General features: G+C 38.5%; 1 protein-coding gene and 2 pseudogenes across 1 annotated transcript in view; 2 read left to right on the top strand and 1 right to left on the bottom strand.

Moving 5' to 3' along the window:
• Positions 1–19230, bottom strand: part of PRKAR2A (protein kinase, cAMP-dependent, regulatory, type II, alpha) — a 76291-nt gene that overhangs the window by 26310 nt on the left and 30751 nt on the right. The window contains exons 2-6 of the mRNA XM_006892929.1: positions 18051–18095; positions 15093–15145; positions 11548–11631; positions 7566–7672; positions 3161–3314 (exon numbers count right to left, since the gene is read on the bottom strand). Coding sequence (XP_006892991.1) covers positions 3161–3314; positions 7566–7672; positions 11548–11631; positions 15093–15145; positions 18051–18095 — 443 coding nt within the window. The remainder of the gene's footprint in view (positions 1–3160; positions 3315–7565; positions 7673–11547; positions 11632–15092; positions 15146–18050; positions 18096–19230) is intronic.
• On the top strand, positions 3920–5798 carry LOC102853224 (annotated as a pseudogene).
• On the top strand, positions 8815–9726 carry LOC102853075 (annotated as a pseudogene).

Below are 19230 nucleotides of genomic sequence, written 5' to 3'. Positions count from 1 at the left end.
TTAATAAATCAAAAGACATGTTGCATTGGGGAAAACTGGTTGTCAATGACTTCTTTAAAATACTAAAGAGCAAGGATGTCAGTTTAAAGCCCAAGGTGTGCCTGCTTCAAATCATGGTATTTTCAACTGCTTCCAATGTATCTGAAAGTGGGACAATGACTAAGGTAGACTAAAGAAGAACTGATGTCTTTGAATTGTGGTGTTGCAAAAGAGTAATGAAGGGGAGCTCTGGTGGCCTAGTGGCAAGGAGCTGCAACTACAATCCCAGAGGCGCACAGTTCGAATCCACCAGATGCTCTGCCGGGGAAGGAGGGACAGTCTCCTCCTGTACCAGTCAGATCTGATTTGACGGCACACACACACAAAAATAATAAAAAAAAAAATAAAAAAAAGAGTAATGAGTATCTCATGGAATAAACATGTCTGTCTTGGAGGAAGAGCAGCCAAGTTGTTATTTAGAGACAAGAATGGTGAAATATTGTCTTCAGGCAAAGATATCAGGAGGGGCCGGTTGCTGGAAAAAGCTATCATGCTGGAAAAGGTGGAGGGCCAGAGAAAGAGATTCTCAAGAAGACAGATTGACACAGTGACTTTAACACTAACCTAGAATGCACTGACCTTCATCCTCACGGTGGAGATCATGAGGACGATGCCGACAGGGCAAAGTTTGGTTCTGTTCTTGATATATTTCAACCACTTGGTTTATAAGAATGCCTGCTTATCCTTAAGCCTTTGTTGGTTTTTTTTTTTAGATAAATAATGTTACATTTTTTTTTATTTTTTTTTTGGTCTTTGGTGGTTTTTTTTTCTATAATTATATTTTATTAATTTTCATAAACATTTACAGAGATTTTGGGCTTCCACTCATTCATTGTTGCACTATTCTCTCTACCCTCCTCCCAGTTTGTTCTTGTCCAAATGCCACAGTGCTTGTCAAAGCCAGTTCTGATTAATCTTCTTTGTCAGTGTATCCTTTGCCATTCCCTATCACTCCTCCCTGAGAGAGACTTCACCCTGAGTCATAAGGAAAAGGGGACGGCGTATTCTCTTAGCTACTTCCTGCTGAAAAGGGACGCTGTGGGTTTCAGGGTGAAGATCTTCTCTCACTACTCTAAAGGGCCCCTTTGGCAGTAGGAAACACATAGACTATTATGGAGATTGATTTTGGAATTTAGATGCACTCTTATTGATTGTGCTTGGCCGTACATGTTTATATCCTTGAAGATGTATCATGGGGGTGTTGCAACCTAGAAGACACAAATTTGACTAACAAGTTATAAGTACATGAGTCCAAAAATTATGGAAAAGTAAAAGAAAAGATTCTTTCATTGTTTTACAAACACTCCCCCAGGTCCCCTCCACCATGCAGCCCTCGCTCTAGTCTCCTGTGATGACAGAAATACCCAGTTACATCTCTCTTTTAGACGGTTCTCTCCCTCCTCTGTTTCAGTGCAGTATACATTATTGAACCCATCTTACTCAGTCTCTCCCCAACCCCAAGGACAGTCCCATTCTACAACAGTGGCATCATGTAATATTTGTCCTTTTGTGACTGGGATATTTCACTCAGCATAATGTTCTCCATCCTTAAGCCTTTGTACCTCTCAATTTCCAGGATCATTTAGGGTGGGGCAGGACATTCTTTACTGGGCTTAAGAAAACTTCAGGGATACTTTTGGTTTAGGAATTATCACAAAGTACTCTCTATTATTGAAGGGTTCACCCAGCCTACACAGTTTCAGGCCTGAGGAAAGCATAATTAAGTGACTGAAATGTGTGGGGGGAAAATGGTCCTCACCATTGGACCAACAGGCAACATTATGATAGACAAAGGACTGAAGTTGTCAATGATTTCATCTTGCTTGGATCAACAATCAACACCCTTGATACCAGTAGTCGGGAGATCAGATGTTTTGCACCGGGAACGTCTGCTTTCAGGGACCTCTCCAAAATACTGAAGAGTAATGATATCAATTTGAAGACTGAAGTGTTTCTGATTCAGGCCATAATCTTTTCAATCACTTGCTACACATTTGAAAGGTGGACAATGAATAAGGATAATAGAAAAATTAATGCCTTAGAGTTGTAGTGCTGGAGAAGAGTACTGGATATTTCATGGACTGCCAAAAAACCAAACAGCTATTTCTTGGAAAAAGTGCTGGAGACAAGTATTGAATATACCATGGACTGCTAGGAGAACAAACAAGTTTGTCCTGGAGAGGGGGAAGCCAGGCTGCTCCTTGCAGGCAAGGATTCTGAAGTTTCATCTGACATACTTTGGACATGTTGCAAGGTAGAGTCAGTCCTTGGAAAGAAACGTCATGTTTGGGAGGGTAGAGGGACAGTGCAGGAGAGGAAGATGCTCAATGAGATGGATTGATTCAGTAAGTGGAGTAACAGGAATAGATTTGTAGGAGACAATAAGATTGGCACAGGATAGAGTGGGGTTTAGGGCTGTTGTACACAGGATCACTATGAATCACAGGCGACTCAACGGCACATAACAACAACAACAAAGTTCTTCTTGGAGGCAAATACAGCAAAGCTTTATCTCTCATACTTTGGGCATGTTGCTAGGAAAGGCTATGCCTTAGAAAGGGATATCATGAAAGAGTTGAAAACCCCTAACAAGGTAGATAGACCCCACCAGCAGTGGGCTCAGTATATCATAGATGATGAAGATGGCACAGGATAGGACAGGGATCAATTCTATGGTTCACAGTGTTGCTATGAGTTGTACTCAACTAGCACCTAACAACAACATTCGGTTCTAGAAAGTATAGATTCAAGAGAATCTGAAATTCTGTTCTGCCTTCCCCTTTTTCTTATAGATTCTTTTATGGAATCTTTGATAAAAATGTTAATTAATGATAGCTGATAGCATGGTAAAGTGGCAGTCATTCTTGGAAGCAATGAGCCCACATTCCATACCCTTTCTACTCCTAACCCCTCTTCTTTTGTTTCCTTGAATAATTAAAAAACAGTAAAGTACCCTTTATGTCTCTAAATCATGAGTTTCTTGTCTTTATAATGTTACTTCATTTCAGGAATTAAACATCAGTTAATTTTATGGTGCAAAACTGAGTTCTGCTTACAAGGTAAATGTGGAAAAAAACCCACTACAAATGTCAGCAAATACTGTCACATTTTCTTCACTCACCAGTCCCCAAAGAGAGCCTTCTGAGGTGGCAACAATGGTAGCAGCTCTTGGGGTATTGTACATCAGAGCTAGTTCTCCAAAACTTCCACGATTGTCATATTGACCAACAGAACGAGTTTGGTTATCTTTTGTAACTAGAATGTCATAAGTTCCCCTAGAAAAATGATAAACAATTTTATTAATTAAAAAATATAATAATTAGAACATTTATGAACTAGTAGGCAGTACATGAATATAAGCTACATACAATATAAACATGATTATAGAGATTGTCAGTCCATCTTTGGTAGCATAGAGACAAAGCAACTCATGTGGTACAGTCTGTAGGGAGCTTGTACTGCTTGAACCCACCAGGAGCAAGATGGCAATCTTCTTCTAGGAAATTTATAGCATTGGAAATCCAATGGAGGGTCAGCAGTGAGTCAGTTTCAACTCAACAGCAGTGAGGAGACTAAAGAAATTCAACAGAGTTTTTGCATTTTAGCCTAATACAATATGACATTCCTAAATTGAATCAGTAGTTCCAATAGCTTTTTTATAGTACATTTGCCTAAGGCTAGGCTAGGGTTTTCTACAGGAGCAAAACCAGTAAAATGCTTCTTTATAGAGAGATTTAGTTCTGTAGTGGAAGCTGCCAAATTCCAAATCCATAGGTTAGGCATCAGGCTGAAGACTTCTCCCAACTGACATGGTGGCAGAGGCTGACAAACTCAACAGATCAGACTGCAGGCTGGTTACTCACATCAGATGGTGATGACAATGATGAGTTGGATGAAGATTAAAAAAGAGCACAAAGTGTCTGTGAGAAGCTCCCTACATATCCAATGGAGACCATATTCCCAAGGAAAACTCCTGTGACAATGGACTGGCTAATCACCTTATGGAGGTTGTCTTGTTCACTTAATTGGTTTTTATTTCTTAATACATAGTTAGTTGTTTATGTCTACATTATTGAATTATTAAAAATTTTTAAGAGCATAATAGTGTATCCCACAGTAAAATGCTTAGATCTTAAAAACTAGGTCACACAAATTCCTCCCCCCTCTTTATTTCTGGTTGTGCACCATCAAATTGGATGTGGCTGGTGCAGGAAGAGATTGCCCCTCCTTCTCCAGCAGAGCATCTGGTGGATTTGAATTGAATGCCTTTGGGATTGCAGGGCAGTTTCTTGCCACTAGGCCACCAGAGCTCCCTGACAATATTTGACTTAATATAAAAATATACACATTAAATTGAATTATATATAAAAATCTGACTACATTTTTTTATGTGTGACTACTGAAAATTATCAAATCCTACCATTCAAGCCCTTGTATAGCTGTTTACCAAAATGCCCCAAAATGGCCACATCTAAGCTGAGCTGTAGTTGAAAAGGAAAAAAATAACAGAATGGTACCCTGGATTTCATGCTCAGCGCCAAAGCTGATGGTGAAACCATTCTAAAAGGCCTCCAGTCCGTTTTTCAGGAGCAGGGAATGAGAGTCGGTGCACACCTGCTAGGACTATGGCTACTTAGCAACATACACCAACAAAAAGGGCAGCTTTGCCAAGTTGAGAATCTACCCCCATGACTGGCATTGCTGGATCTTCAGAGTTATGACAATGATGCCTAAAGCAACAAAGAAATTTACAGTCTTTTGAACAAAGTAGAAGAAAAAATGAAAGAACTGAGTCAGGACAGTGCTGCAAGGGTGAAGCATTACCACCCATAGTTCGAGGAGGCATCCACTGCCAATGGGCACCTGCTGGAGTATGACATCGACGAGGTAGTGTATGATGAAAATTCACCTTATCAGAACATTAAGATTCTACACTCGAAGCAATCTGGAAATATTCTAATCCTCATAGGGGATGTCAATTAGGCCGAGAGTGATTTGGCATACACCCAGGCCATCATGGGCAGTGGGAAAGAAGATTACACTGACAAAGATGTACTGATTCAGGGGGAGGGGGGGCAGAGATGGAGGCATTTTATGTGAAATAGTCAAACTGAAACCAAAGATGGTCACCAAGGCCGAGATTGACCAGATAGTGATTGATGGGTGTATGAAATTCATGTGAGGGAGCTCGGGTGGCTTAGTGGCAAGAAGGTGCATTGCAATCCGAGGTACATGTTTCAAATTCACCAGATGCTTTGCTGGAGAAGGAGGGGCAATCTCCTCCTGTACCAGTCAGATTTGATTTGACAGTACACACATAAATAATAAAAGATAATAAAAAAATTTTAAAAAAGAAATTCATGTGAAAAACATGCGGCGAGGTCTTAGACAATCTTAAAGGAGAATGCTATCAGGTTCTAATTAAAGACTGCATTCCAGTCCTGAAGAAATATGCCAAAAAATGGAGAGAGTTTGATTATGTGATTAATGATTTGACAGCTGTTCCAATCTCCACATCTCCAGAGGAAGATTCCATATGGGAATTTCTCCGGCTGATTCTTGTCCTGTCGATGAAAGCATTGAAACAGGATGGCAAATACTTCACACAGGAGAACTGCATCAATTTGACAGAAGCCCTGTCCCTCTATAAAAAACAGCTTGGGCGCCTGTATTGTCCTGTGGAATTCTCCAAGGAGACTGTGTCCCTTCATACTTGGAACTGTGGATATTTTACACTGTGGAAGATGGTTAAGCCTTGAGGATGACCTTGCCAGCCATGCATGCTGTATGCACAGCATGCTATGCACACAGCCATTCTGATCTTCACGCTTAGACAACATCGTGACTCAGGCAATTGGTTGTGAATTCCTTAAGGGATTTTTCTTCTTTTTTGTTGTTATTATTATTTTTAATTTAAAAAAGCAAATGGGGGAAAATGTATATTTTGATGCACTAAGGTGTTAGTTTTCACAAAGTCTGCTTAAGGATGATCTGGCAGCAAGGTCCCCGCTGCTCCATGCACTGAACCTCTAGAATATGGTTTTTGTTACTTTATATTTCTCTGTGGGCTTCCCTCTCCCATTTTGTTTTGCTTTTGGTAGATTGAATTTGGATGTTTGGAGTAGTAAGCATTTTCATTTGGTTCCTGGGGAAAATTCCTTTTAAAAAATTTTTACTTAGAGATTAAGATTTGTTGTTATTAAAAGAGTGTTTAGGAAAAAAATAAATGAATAGCACTGCTCCCATTAAAATTACAAAAGCAAAAAAAAAACCAGGAAAACAACTGGGAAAATCTTAATAAGATATACGAAATAATACTATTACACTAATGTTAAGTTCTGACTGCTCTAATTATTCTGTACATATGTATGGAGAACATCCTTATTTTTAGGAAATATGCACTGAGGCATTCAGAAACAGAGGCATGATATCTGCAATTTACTCTCAAAAATATATGCCAAGGCAAATGTGGTAAAATGTTAACATATGGGAATTTTGGATTTATGAGAATTTTTATTCTATCTCTGCAACTTTTTTGCAAGTATGGGGAAAAACAAAAAATTAATAGAAGATATTGAGCAAAAGTATCTTACTGATATTTAACTCTGGTGAGCATGTTGATCTGGGATAGAGAGCCATGAGATTACAGTGAAGTAAACAGACCAAATCCACATATTTCCTTTCTCCCAACATGGATTAAAGCTGCCACAAAGCAAAAATGGGGTGGGGACACAGAAACTGGGGCAATACCAAGTGAAGTGAGTCAATTACAAAAGGACAGATATTGTATAACACTATTATAAAAAAATTTTAAAAAGGTTTAAACATAAAGAATCATACTATAGTACAGCTACCAGTGAGAGAAGGAGGGATTAGAAAATTAATATAGATATATAATAAATATTATATATATATTAGAAAGATATATATAGTAATACAATATGAAATGGACAGATGATCAGATAGTGTGGGTATAGTAGTAAAAGTTATAGAACAGGCAAGCTCAGGTGGCCTAGTGGCAAGAAGCTGCACTGCAATCCCAGAGGTGCGTGGTTCAAATCCACCAGATGCTTTAACAGATCCGATTTGATGGTACACACACATAAAAAAAAATAAAAATGATTTAAATTTAAAAGTTATAGAACAAAATATACATGAATGATTAGAAAAACAATATGCTCTGTAAACGTTCACACAAGTCCAAAAAAATATGTGACTGAAAGGTTCATATGACAGTATCACACTATGGCTATTCTCAAAAAGAATCACTTGAACACTGGCAAAATTTTAAAGCATTGTATATATCACCTCCTGCAACAGAGACCTTTTATTACAAAGAGTGGCTCCCCGTTAACAACATGTACAGAGAATTCAAGACCGTATTAGATAGTGAGAGGCAGGCTGTGGTGCCTGACCAACTGCTCCCAGATCCTCTCCAGATTGAACAGAGCTTGGAATAAAGCAGTTGCTCCAATCCTGAATCTGTCTGAATATGGGTAAGCAAATGAAAAAAGTCACTCTCTTACCGTTCTATGACATAAAAGTTGTCTCCGTCATCTCCTTGGTCAATGACATGCTCATCAACTTTTACTATCCTTTCAAACATGGCATCAAGTACTTGAGAAAGCTGTTCCTACAGGGTACACAAGAGGAACAAAGATGGCATTTATATCTGCTGGGGGAGGGGAAGCAATAACTATGCTTAATTCTAGCCCTGGTGCCTTGCTGCTTAAGCACTTGGTTGCTAACAAAAAATGCCAACATTCAAAGCCCTCAGCTGCTCCTTGGGAGAAAAGCTGTGATTGTGTGCTTCCACTACAGTTCTCTCTCACTGGTCTTCAAGTGATCAATAGCTGATCTTTCACTGGGTTTCTGAAGCTGTAAATTACACAGGAGAAGACTGCCCATTTTTCTCCCTTGGAATTACTAGAGGATTCAAATGGCCAGAGAGGTGAAGTCTTTGAGTTAGCAGAACAATGAACTATGTCATCAAGCTCCCTGAATAAGAATTGGTGGCATTTTTTAAATGTTTATTTTCTGCATTGTGATGTTGGTGAAGAGTACCGACTATACCAGGGACTGCTAAAATCTGTCTTGGGAAAAGTATAACTAGGGTGCATCTTTAGGTAAGGATGGTGAGAATTCATCTCATATACTTTGGGCATATTGTTAGGAAGGGCCAGTCTCTGGAAAAGAACATCATGCTTGGAAAAGTTGAGGACCGGAGCAAGAAAGGAAGACTCCCAATGAGATGGACTGAGACAAGACTGCAACAGTGAGCTTAAGCACAGGAAAGAAGTCTTGATCTGTTGTACAAAGGGTCACTATAAGCTTGATTCAATTAGACAGGACCTCACAGCAAGAATACTGATAATCTGCAAATTATCTGTAATGCTTTCTCCTGAAGAAGGTCAGCTAATTGCTGCCTATTTTTGTGCAATGGTTTATTGGGACACAGCCCCACCTTTTCATGTATGCATTATCTATAACTGCTCTCTTGCTACAAAGGTCACTGTGTAATTGCAAAAGAAATCTTTACTATGTGACTTTAAGAAAAAGTTTGAGTCAATTTTGTGGCCTGCGCCGCCTCCCCCTCCTCCGGCTCTGCCTCAGCTCGTTCGCCGCGCGCCTCGCACTCGGAGAGCAGCAGCTGCAGCAGCGAGGACAGCCTGTGCAGCGCCAGGCCGGGCACGCCAGCGGCAGCCAGAGAGGACGCCAGGGCGCGCGCCGCAGTCAGCCACCTTCAGCCTCCGCGGCATCTGCTGACCCGCCACCATGGCCCGGGGAAAAGCCAAGGAAGAAGGAAGCTGGAAGAAATTCATCTGGAACTCGGAGGAAAAGGAGTTTTTGGGCAGGACCGGTGGCAGTTGGTTTAAGATCCTTCTCTTCTACGTAATATTCTACGGCTGCTTGGCTGGCATCTTCATCGGAACCATCCAGGTGTTGCTGCTCACCATCAGTGAATTTAAGCCTACCTATCAGGACCGCGTGGCCCCACCAGGACTGACTCAGATTCCTCAGATCCAAAAGACAGAAATTTCCTTTCGCCCATTAGACCCCAAGAGCTATGAGCCCTATGTGCTGAACATAGTTAGGTTCCTGGACAAGTACAAAGAGACAGCCCAGAAGGATGATATGATTTTTGAAGACTGTGGCAATGTGCCCAGTGACTTCAAAGAGCGAGGAGAATATAACAATGAACGAGGAGAGCGGAAAGTCTGCAGGTTCAAGCTTGACTGGTTGGGAAACTGCTCTGGAATAAATGATGAGCGTTTTGGCTACAAAGATGGCAAACCATGTGTCATCATAAAACTCAACCGAGTTCTGGGCTTCAAACCTAAGCCTCCCAAGAATGAGACTTTGGAAAATTTCTCACTGATGAAGTATAATCCTTATGTCCTGCCTGTTCAGTGCACTGGCAAGCGCGATGAAGATAAGGATAAAGTTGGAAACGTGGAATATTATGGACTAGGCGGCTACCCTGGTTTTCCTCTGCAGTACTACCCCTACTACGGCAAGCTTCTGCAGCCCAAGAACCTGCAGCCTCTGCTGGCCGTACAGCTCACCAACCTCACCATGGACACTGAAATTCGTGTTGAGTGTAAGGCGTATGGTGAAAACATTGGGTACAATGAGAAAGATCGTTTTCAGGGACGCTTTGATTGAAAAATTGAAATTAAGAGCTGATCACAAGCACAAATCTTTCCCACTAGCCATTTAATAAAAATAAAAAGATACAAAAAACCTACTAGTCTTGAACAAACTGTCATACGTATGGGACCTACACTTAAATCTATATGCTTTACACTAGCTTTCTGCATTTAATAGGTTAGAATGTAAATTTAAAGTGTAGCAATAGCAACAAAATATTTATTCTACTGTAAATGATGAAAAATAAATTGAGCCTTGGGCGTGCCCATTTTTACTGTAAATTATGATTCCATAACTGACTTGTAGTAAGCAGTGTTTCTGGCCCCTAAGTATTGCTACCTTGTGTATTTTATTTAGTGTACAGTACTATAGGTGCATACTCTGGTCATTTTTCAAGCCATGTTTTATTGTATCTGTTTTCTACTTTATGTGAGCAAGGTTTGCTGTCCAAGGTGTAAATATTCAATGGGAATAAAACTGGCATGGTAAAAAAAAAAAAAAGAAAAAGTTTGTTAATCCTTTTATGAAGGATGGATAGATGTATATATCACAAGCAGAGTAAAATACAATGTTAAAATTAGCATTTAGGCAGTGGATTTATAAGTGTTCTTGTAAAATTCTTTTAATTTTGCTGCGTGTTTCATTATTTTCATGATAAAATGTTAGAAAAAAAATGTAATTGAGTCTGAAAAATCACTCATATCTCAATATTTCAATGGTATTCTCCAAGAGCAAGAAAACTCTGAACTGACAAACTGCTTCTATTTTTTAAATTAATTGTTGCACATTGTCCTCTCCCCCCTCCCTTCCTCATTCCCCAGTTCAATTTGCAATGCACCTCTTGTTCCAGATTGTTGCCAGACACATAATGCCTAATTATATATTCCTTTCAGATTCTGATGGTAAAAATTTACAGTAAGTTTTATTTAAGTGTAGGAAAAGAAGAATTTTTTCCCCACTGATACTGATAGGTTTTCCAGGGACAACAGTTGACAGACTAATCTCTTGATGTCATGCATGTTTTATTTAGAATGTATTGGTTATTTCTGTAAACGACAAAGCTCTTTAACAGACTAGTTTATAAAAACCAAGAATGGGTGATTCCCTTGACTGACAGATCATGTCTGACCTGTAAAGCTGTGTCACTGTCCCAGGGAAAGCTGTGGGGAGGTCCTCAATAATTTTATTTGCAAGACCTAAAGAGTAAGAGGAGTTTACTGTGATCCTTCTCATCTTTGCATATTCTGCGATTTCCCAATAGGCTCATCCAATATATAGCCCCCAAAGTAGAGGGAAAAAGATAGAAATCTCAAGATTCCCTGTCTCCAGGGGGTAGTCCTTGCTATCTACCATGAGAAAGAGGTCAAGTCCAGGCCATAGATTCTGTGTTCTACAGACACACACCGTCCAGGATGCTTCATCCCTGATGTCTTCACTGAGAAGCAGCCACACATTGCTGGTTGGTAAACTGCTACCAATGACAGTAAGAGTAACATCACACTGGTATCTCCCCAGAAACCAAACTCACTGCAGCATAAATCCAGGCCCTCCCAATTAAGCCAGAATCACACATAGCTGCTCATTTCCTTGCAAAGACCAAACAGCACAGATCATATATGGTTTTTACTTATACTTGTCTTGAGGAGAAGCCCTCAAACAGCTCAGGAAAATACTACAAGTCACCTGAAAAACTCAGGTGACCATGGTCAACACAATGAAAACATGTGTTAAGTAAAGTATATCTAAAGTTTTATACCTCTCTGGTTCTGGCAAAAATTCTACAATATTTTTAAGTGACAAATGGGGAAAAAGCTGAAAGACTGTGGGAGCAAAAACATTTTTAAAGGTTAACGTTACCTGATCAAGATTTTTGAAAAGGAGAATATCTTTGCAAGCTTCCTGAAGTCTACATCTCTGCTCATCAGTTTTAGGATGAATCACCTATGAATCCAGATTTAAAAAAAGAAAGCTTTTATTTCATTTAAAAATCACTCACTTATAACAGGTAAATTTCTTCTCTTGAAAAGCAAGAAAAATAAAAGCATTTTTACCATAATTTTAATTCTACATAAATCTTAACCAGTGTTCTGAAAGTAAAAGACCGATACGACATAGGATGAAGAAAGTCAAATCAGGGAATCACCTGCTCTGTGGCTAGCAGCACACCAGCTATTCTGCTTCACTGTCCCCGTGGGTATAACAAAGGTGACAAATATCTTTGTTCAAATAATACTGAGCACAAGCTAGTTGATAGGTACTATTCTAGCTCTGGGAACATAGTAGTGAATCCACAGATAAAAATATCTATTCTCACACTAAATAAATACATAAACTATGTTGGAGAGTGATATAAGAATTGTGGATAGGAGAAGATTCACTGAGAAGGTAACATTTGAACAAAGCTCTTAAGTGAAGCTTGCCATAGGAGTAAGTCACGTGGATACACCTGAAGAAGGAGTTCTTCTGAAGGCAGAGGGAGCAGCAACTGAAAACAAAACCTTAGGGTGGGAGTCTCAGTAGCATATTTCTGCAATACCCTGTCAGACAGGTTGACACAGACAGTGAGAGGGAAAAGATTAGGGGAGACTGGGGATGAAGGTAAGCGTGATAATCAAATCACAAATGGCACTGCAATTCATGGAAGAACTGAGACTTTTCTCTAGTAACATGGGGACTATTCGAGGGGAAAAGGATCCTAATAAACATTTTAAAAGGATAACACTGGCTGCTGAGTGAAGAATAGCCTAGAGGAGGCAAAAATAGAAACTAGGAGGCTATAATCATTATTCCAGTGATAGGTGGTAGTGGTTTCAACCAGGGCCATCATGAAGGTGTTGAGAAACAGCAGGTTCTGGGATACATTTTGAAGATAGAGTGTATGTAAGTGATTTCCTGAAAGACTGAATGTGGGTATGAGAAAATGGGAAGATTTGAGTAACTGAAAATGGAGCAGCTATGAACTGCAGCTGGGGATGACTATGAGTAGAGAAGACTATTTAAAGAGAAATTATCAAGAGCTCATGTTAAGTTGGAATTGCCTACTGACATCTAAGTGGTAATGGTGAATGGTAAGAGACACTAATTCATTATGAGGACTGAATGAATTAGTATGCAAAGTGTTTAGAATAACAGTATCAAAATTATTGTTTCTATTGTTATAGAATGATCAAACATTCTTCTAAGTGGCATAGCACTGGTCTGTCCATTTGCTGTATAGAAGTAATTCGTGGTTGCTGTGATGCTAAACACTGTGACACTGATTTGTCAAATGTGATAATGGTTACCCATGGTGGACGGTGTTTAGTGGAGCTCCCTGATTAAAACAAACTTGGAAGCAGGAGTGGCATCCACTTTCGAAATAGCTTGACTCCAGAAAATCTATGAACTTGGAGAAACGATGAAAGTTATACAAGTGTTCAGGTCTTTCGTTCATAGGGCCGCTATGAGTCATCTATAACTTGACGGCACTTAACAACAACGAAACTCAATAAAAATTTACTAAACATTTAGGAAAAAAGACTATTACCAAATATTGCTATTGTAATTGAGAGACATCATACTTCCTCCTCAGTTTTATCTTTTTCCTAAGTTACATTTAATTTGATAAGAAATGTATAAAAAATGTTAAATATTTTAAATATTAAAAACCCCTGTTTTAGCTTTTAAAAGTTATCAAGAATTTTTAAGTATCCAGAATAAAATGTCTTAATCTACTTGTCTATTATATTCACACAATGGCAGCACTTTATTATTAGAATGCCTCTTTCACAGGCTGCTCATTTTAAGGCATACATGACAGATCATTAAAATTTCTTTTAAAATACTAAATTCTTTAATTTTGGTTTTCATAAAAGAATCTATATTAATTATATAAAAGCTTACGAAATAGAATTTTTTAAAAAAAATAAAAAGACCTAGAACTCAAAAATCAACTACAGTAATTTCACAATCACTGTTAACTCTCCTGATATGCACATAAATAAACAGACACATGCTGTTGTTGTTGTTTAATGCCATCGAGTCGTAGACGACTCATAGCGACCCTATGAACGAACAGCCTGAACACTGTTCGTACATAGAGTTTCCAGAATCAAGCCATTTTGGAAGTGGATGCCGCTCCTGCTTCCAGGCTTGATTTAGTCGGGAAGCTCCAGCCAACACTGTCCACCATGGGTGCCCATTACCACGATTGGCATATCACTGTCACAGTCCTCAGCATCACAGCAACCATGAGTTACCTCTGTACAGCAACACATAGACCAGTGCTATACCACACAATTGGCACATCACTGTCACAGGCTTCAGCATCACAGCAACCACGAGTTACCTCTGTACAGCAACGCACAGACCAGTGCTATACCACCTAGAAGAATGTTTGACAGGAAGACAATTTGAACCTGGCCGAGGGCCACAGCTGACAATCACCCACCTTCGGCTTGGTAGCACAGCTTCCTTCCACTAGGCCAACGTAGCTCTCTCTTGGTCGTCGTCATTGTTATTGTTGTTTAATGCCATTGAGTCGTAGACGACTCATAGCGACCCTATGAACAAACAGCCTGAGCACTGTTCATACATAGAGTTTCCAGAATCAAGCCATTTTGGAAGTGGATGCCGCTCCTGCTTCCAGGCTTGATTTAGTCGGGAAGCTCCAGCCAACACTGTCCACCATGGGTGCCCATTACCATGACTGGCACATCACGGTCACACACAGGTTTTAAATTACTTTTTAAAATACTCTTAAATATTAAATGTACCTCAATTCCATTTTATGTCAACAAACCTAGACCCTGTCTCATTATTTTCAATGGCAGTGTCTCTAGATTTGAGTGTTCCATAATTTAATTCTTGTTAATGCTTACTATCATGCATGGTAATTTAGAGGGCCAGAGAAAAAGAAGACCCAGTAGGAGATTATGTACCAGTAGTAGCTATAACAATGGGTTCCAGAACAGGGGTGATCATAAGCAGGGGGCATGACTAGGTGGTGTTTCCTTCTATTGTGCCAGAGTTGAAACCTAATCGACAGCTTCAAAACAACCATCCCTATTCTGAATTATTTAGGTTATTTACATTTTTCACTATTACAACACTGCAATGATCCTGCTTATGACTCTTGGGAAAGATCCAACAGTTCTTGGATGAATTTTCATTCCGTAGAACTGCTGAGTCAGTTGGCTTGACTATGTTTATGGTTTCTGAAAGCTACAGCTAGGCGACCCTTCCTTACCATGACTTCAACCACTGCTGTTTTCATTCTTCTTAACCATTTGTCAATTTGCTCATTATAAAATGGCATCTCTTGCTATTTTACTTGTATCTAGCTGATTATCAGAGTCATTAGACTTTGGTGGTGGGGAGGGAAGGAGACAGTGGGACATTAACACTCCTGCTGTAGTTCTTACCCTTGGATCAGTATCTTCCTCTTCCTCATCAGGGTTGAAGGATTCAGCACAGACTAAAATTGGGAGAAAGGGGGGAAAAATTAAACAGATGTGTGTTTTTAATGAAAAATAGTAAGTGAAAATAACTTCCTTTTATCCATTACTTTCTGAAAGCTTTCTTCAAAATGTACAGTGATTTTTAAAATTTCTTTATCAAATTAACAAACATATAAAATCCCCACTAGTGCCAGGCACTCATTAAGCACTTAAAATCTAGCTTTCTAGGGACTAATGGTCTCAAATAAGAGAACAAGAGAACAATGAAATAAAAAAAACTTAGGGAGCTCTGGTGGCCTAGTGGCAAGAAGCTGCACTGCAATCCCAAAGGTACAGGGTTCAAATCCACCAGATGCTCTGCTGGAGAAGGAGGAGAAATCTCCTCCTGTACCAGTCAGATCTGATTTGACAGTACATACACAAAAAAATAATGAAATTTATTTTTTAAAAAGGAGCTCATATCTATCTACTAAAAACACTACAGAAGTTGAGACAAGAATTTTCTCCTGGAGTGAACAGATCCCTTCCTGAGAGCTGGTGCCCTGAATTCAGATTTCTAGTCTCCTACATTTTAAGAAAAGACATTTCTGTTCATTAAAGCCTCCACCAGAAGAAAGGAAGCAGTAATCTTTAGCCAGTCTATTCCAATTGCCATTCCTTGGTCCAGGACTTCAAAGTGTCTACTTAAAATAATGTTTTTAGCAAGTCTTTATTTTGGAAGAAATGGACATGTTTTCTGAGTTGTTATAAGGAAGACATGGATGTTACATTTTTTCTATGTATAAAATTTTTATGAATAAAAAAAAAGAAAAATGCTTGGGGAAAAAAGCAGCCCTTTAAATGAGGAGACTAACAGAATTTAATTTAAAATGACAATTACCCATATTTTCAAACAAATACCATAGGTTTTCTATATTTGTTTGCCAATGACTCTACCCTGAGACATATCTTTGTTAACGTATTATGCTAATTTTTGTAAAGCAATATGTAAAAAAATTTTTTGCATAGCAGGAGCTTACAAAAACTAAGGAGACAGTAGTCATGGAGCAGTTGGCTGAAACAGAGAAAGTGCATTTTATTTGCATAAAAATACAGTAGTCTAGGGATGGCCATTTTTAAGCTTCCTTTTCCTCTAATTTTAGAGAAAAGTACTTCAGTGAACTTAGCTCAGTTTTACATTTTTACACTAACAGAAGCAGCAAAAAAGTGTTTATGACTAGAGATACATAACTACAACTTAAAAGGAATTCTTTTTATTAATATGTTTTGAAATCGTAGACAAAGTTATATCTTAATGTTTTTACACTGGTTTTGAATCTTCTTTCTCTTTTCTTTTCAGCTCTAGATTTATCTCCTTTTGCCCTCTCTTCCTGGTCTGATCCAAATAACTTCCCTCATTTTCACTGTAAAAACAGATTGTTAAGTGACTGCTTGATTCAGTTCCCTTATGGTCACATCAAAGAGTTTATCTCAGTGCTTCATTTTCATGTGGTAGGTCCAAAATCTGTGGTATCACCTACAGTCTCAAGAACAACACTGTATCTCAGGAAATGACTGAGAACTATTGAAAATGTAGGCTAGGAGCAACATAATTCCTTGTTGTCATTGTTACCTGCCGTCAACTATGACTCACAGTGATCCTAAGCACAATGTTGTTGTTTGTTGTTATGTGCCATCTAGTCGTTTGCGACTCATAGCGACCCTATATACAACAGCCCTAAACCCTGCTCTATCCTGTGCCAATCGCACTGCCTCTGACACACCCATCCGATTACCCCAGTCACTGAATCAGTCCATCTCTCATAGAGGGTCTTCCTCTCTTGCGCCAATCCTCCACTCTCCCAAGCATGATGTCCCTCAAAAGGAATTTATTTTGCTTTAGTTCTCCAGCAGATGTCACTAGTAAGTAATGTGAAATTGTACAAAAACCAATACTAAAACAGATTATCAAGAGTAGTTTTTCTCTCTCTCTCTCATCTAAATTCTAACTGGTGTTTCCTTCATTTAGAAATGTGAATCTTTAACTTATGCCTATGAGAAAAATATTGTCATTTCTAAAATAAATAAACACATTTGATCAAAAAAATTTTCCATTAATTTCAAAAGGTTTACGTTAATCATGAAAAAGAAGATTGCTCAAATTTCTTTGTTTTGGGTTTTTTTCCTTTATTTCAAATTTATTTTTTAGGAGTTCTGAATAACAGATAAACTAAGAAAATAGTATCAAATTACTCCCACAGAAGAAAGTATAAATAAATATTCTATATTTGAAAAACCTTTCCTTTTGTTTAAAATAAAAGGAATGCCATACAAAGCCAACTAAATTATTTTTCTGATTACAACTCCCTAATTAGAGACGTGGTCACCTTCCACATTGATGAGAACGTGGTAGAAGAAAGGCCTGTGCAGCGGCCTTACTCCCTGAGATCCAGCCTGTCGCTACTCTAGCAAGCACTACACAGGAAAAACCAAGGTAATTCTCAGTCTCTCAAACACAGAGTTCCACTCCTATGACTGGATTCTATCACAGAAGATACAATTCAAGTGGCTGAAGATGTTGTATTAAAAATTTAATAGTAAACGAACCTAAAATACAACAAAAGATGGAAATAGCACAGAACAAAATACTATCAGACAAATAATGATATAACACATACAAAGTAGTTTTTAGAAAACAAACTTGAAAAATTTTAATGACAGATGCAAAGATACAAACTACACTAGTTACAACAACATTAAAAATATGCATGTGTATACTCAGAATATATAAAAATCTACATATAATTTTACTTTTAGTAAAATGTTCTATAACACTGTTAAGTTTATCTTTTTATTTAATAGATCTGTTTCTTTTTATTTTAAAAAATATCCTGTTTTAAAATGGAATTTTAGTGGTATGTAATGAAGAAAACACATACATACCTGATACTCGCCTATTAAATCGGCTAGGAGCTGGAGCTGCAAGCCAAGCAGAAACAACATCTCATTATTATATATCACATGATGCAATTTTTTTAAACACTTTATTTATTGCTCACATGACTTTTTTTTTTAACCTTCCCTTTCATAAACATCTTTGACAACAGAATTAAATACCTCAGTACTAAGTAGTAAGTCAGTTCATATTCTTCTATATAAAAAAAATTAACAAATACATAAATAGCTTGCCTCCGGAAACCCTATGAACCTATTATTCTATACTCAATCACAAATAACTGTTCAACATAATCATACAATTCAGGAAGGGTGATCCAACTGAGTGTGGAAATTATCAAACAATATCAATGATAATCATATGTTTGCAAAATACTACTGAAGATCATTCAAAAATGGCTGGAACAGGACATAGATGGGGAACTGCCAGAAGTTCAAGGGAGATTTAGAAGAGGCCATGGCAGCAGAGATATCGTTGCTGGATCGATTCTGGCTCAAAGTAAGAAAGGCCAGAAGAATGTCTATTTGTGTTTTATTGACTATGCAAAGGTGTTTGACTGTGTGGATCATGACAAGTTGTGGATGACATTTAGAAGAATGGAAATACCAGAGCACTTGATTACCTGGATAAGGAGTCTCTTGTGTGAATGGAATAGGAAACACTGCATGATATGGAATTGGGAAGGGAGTGTATCAGGAATGTATTCTGTCTCCATACCTATTCAATCTATATGCTGAGCAAATTATCCAAGAAACTGGACTCTATGAAGAGGAGCATGGCATCAGGATTGGAGGAAAACTCATCAATAACCTTCGTTATGCAGATGACACAACCTTGCTGGCTGAAAGTGAGGAGGATTTGAAGCACTTGTTGCAGAAGATCAAGGAATGCATCCTTCAGTATGGATTGCATCTTAATATCAAGAAAATAAAGATTCTTACCACTGGATCAAGAGGCAACGTCATGATGGATGGAGAGGAGACAAACTGTCAACAGCTTCATCTTGCTTGGATCTACAATTAACACCCTTTGTACGAGCAGTCAGGAAATAAGGAGACACATTGCAATGGGAAAATCTGCAGTTAGGGACCTTTCCAAATTACTGAGTAGTGATGTCAGTTTGAGGACTAAGATGTGTCCGATTTAGACCACACTCTTTCCGTTTAC

This window comes from Elephantulus edwardii, unplaced genomic scaffold (assembly GCF_000299155.1).
Source record: "Elephantulus edwardii isolate Elephantulus edwardi_28Jun2011 unplaced genomic scaffold, EleEdw1.0 scaffold00121, whole genome shotgun sequence".
Taxonomy (NCBI): Eukaryota; Metazoa; Chordata; class Mammalia; order Macroscelidea; family Macroscelididae; genus Elephantulus; species Elephantulus edwardii.
Note: the sequence above shows the minus strand (reverse complement) of the source record. Positions and strands in the feature narration are given on the sequence as shown.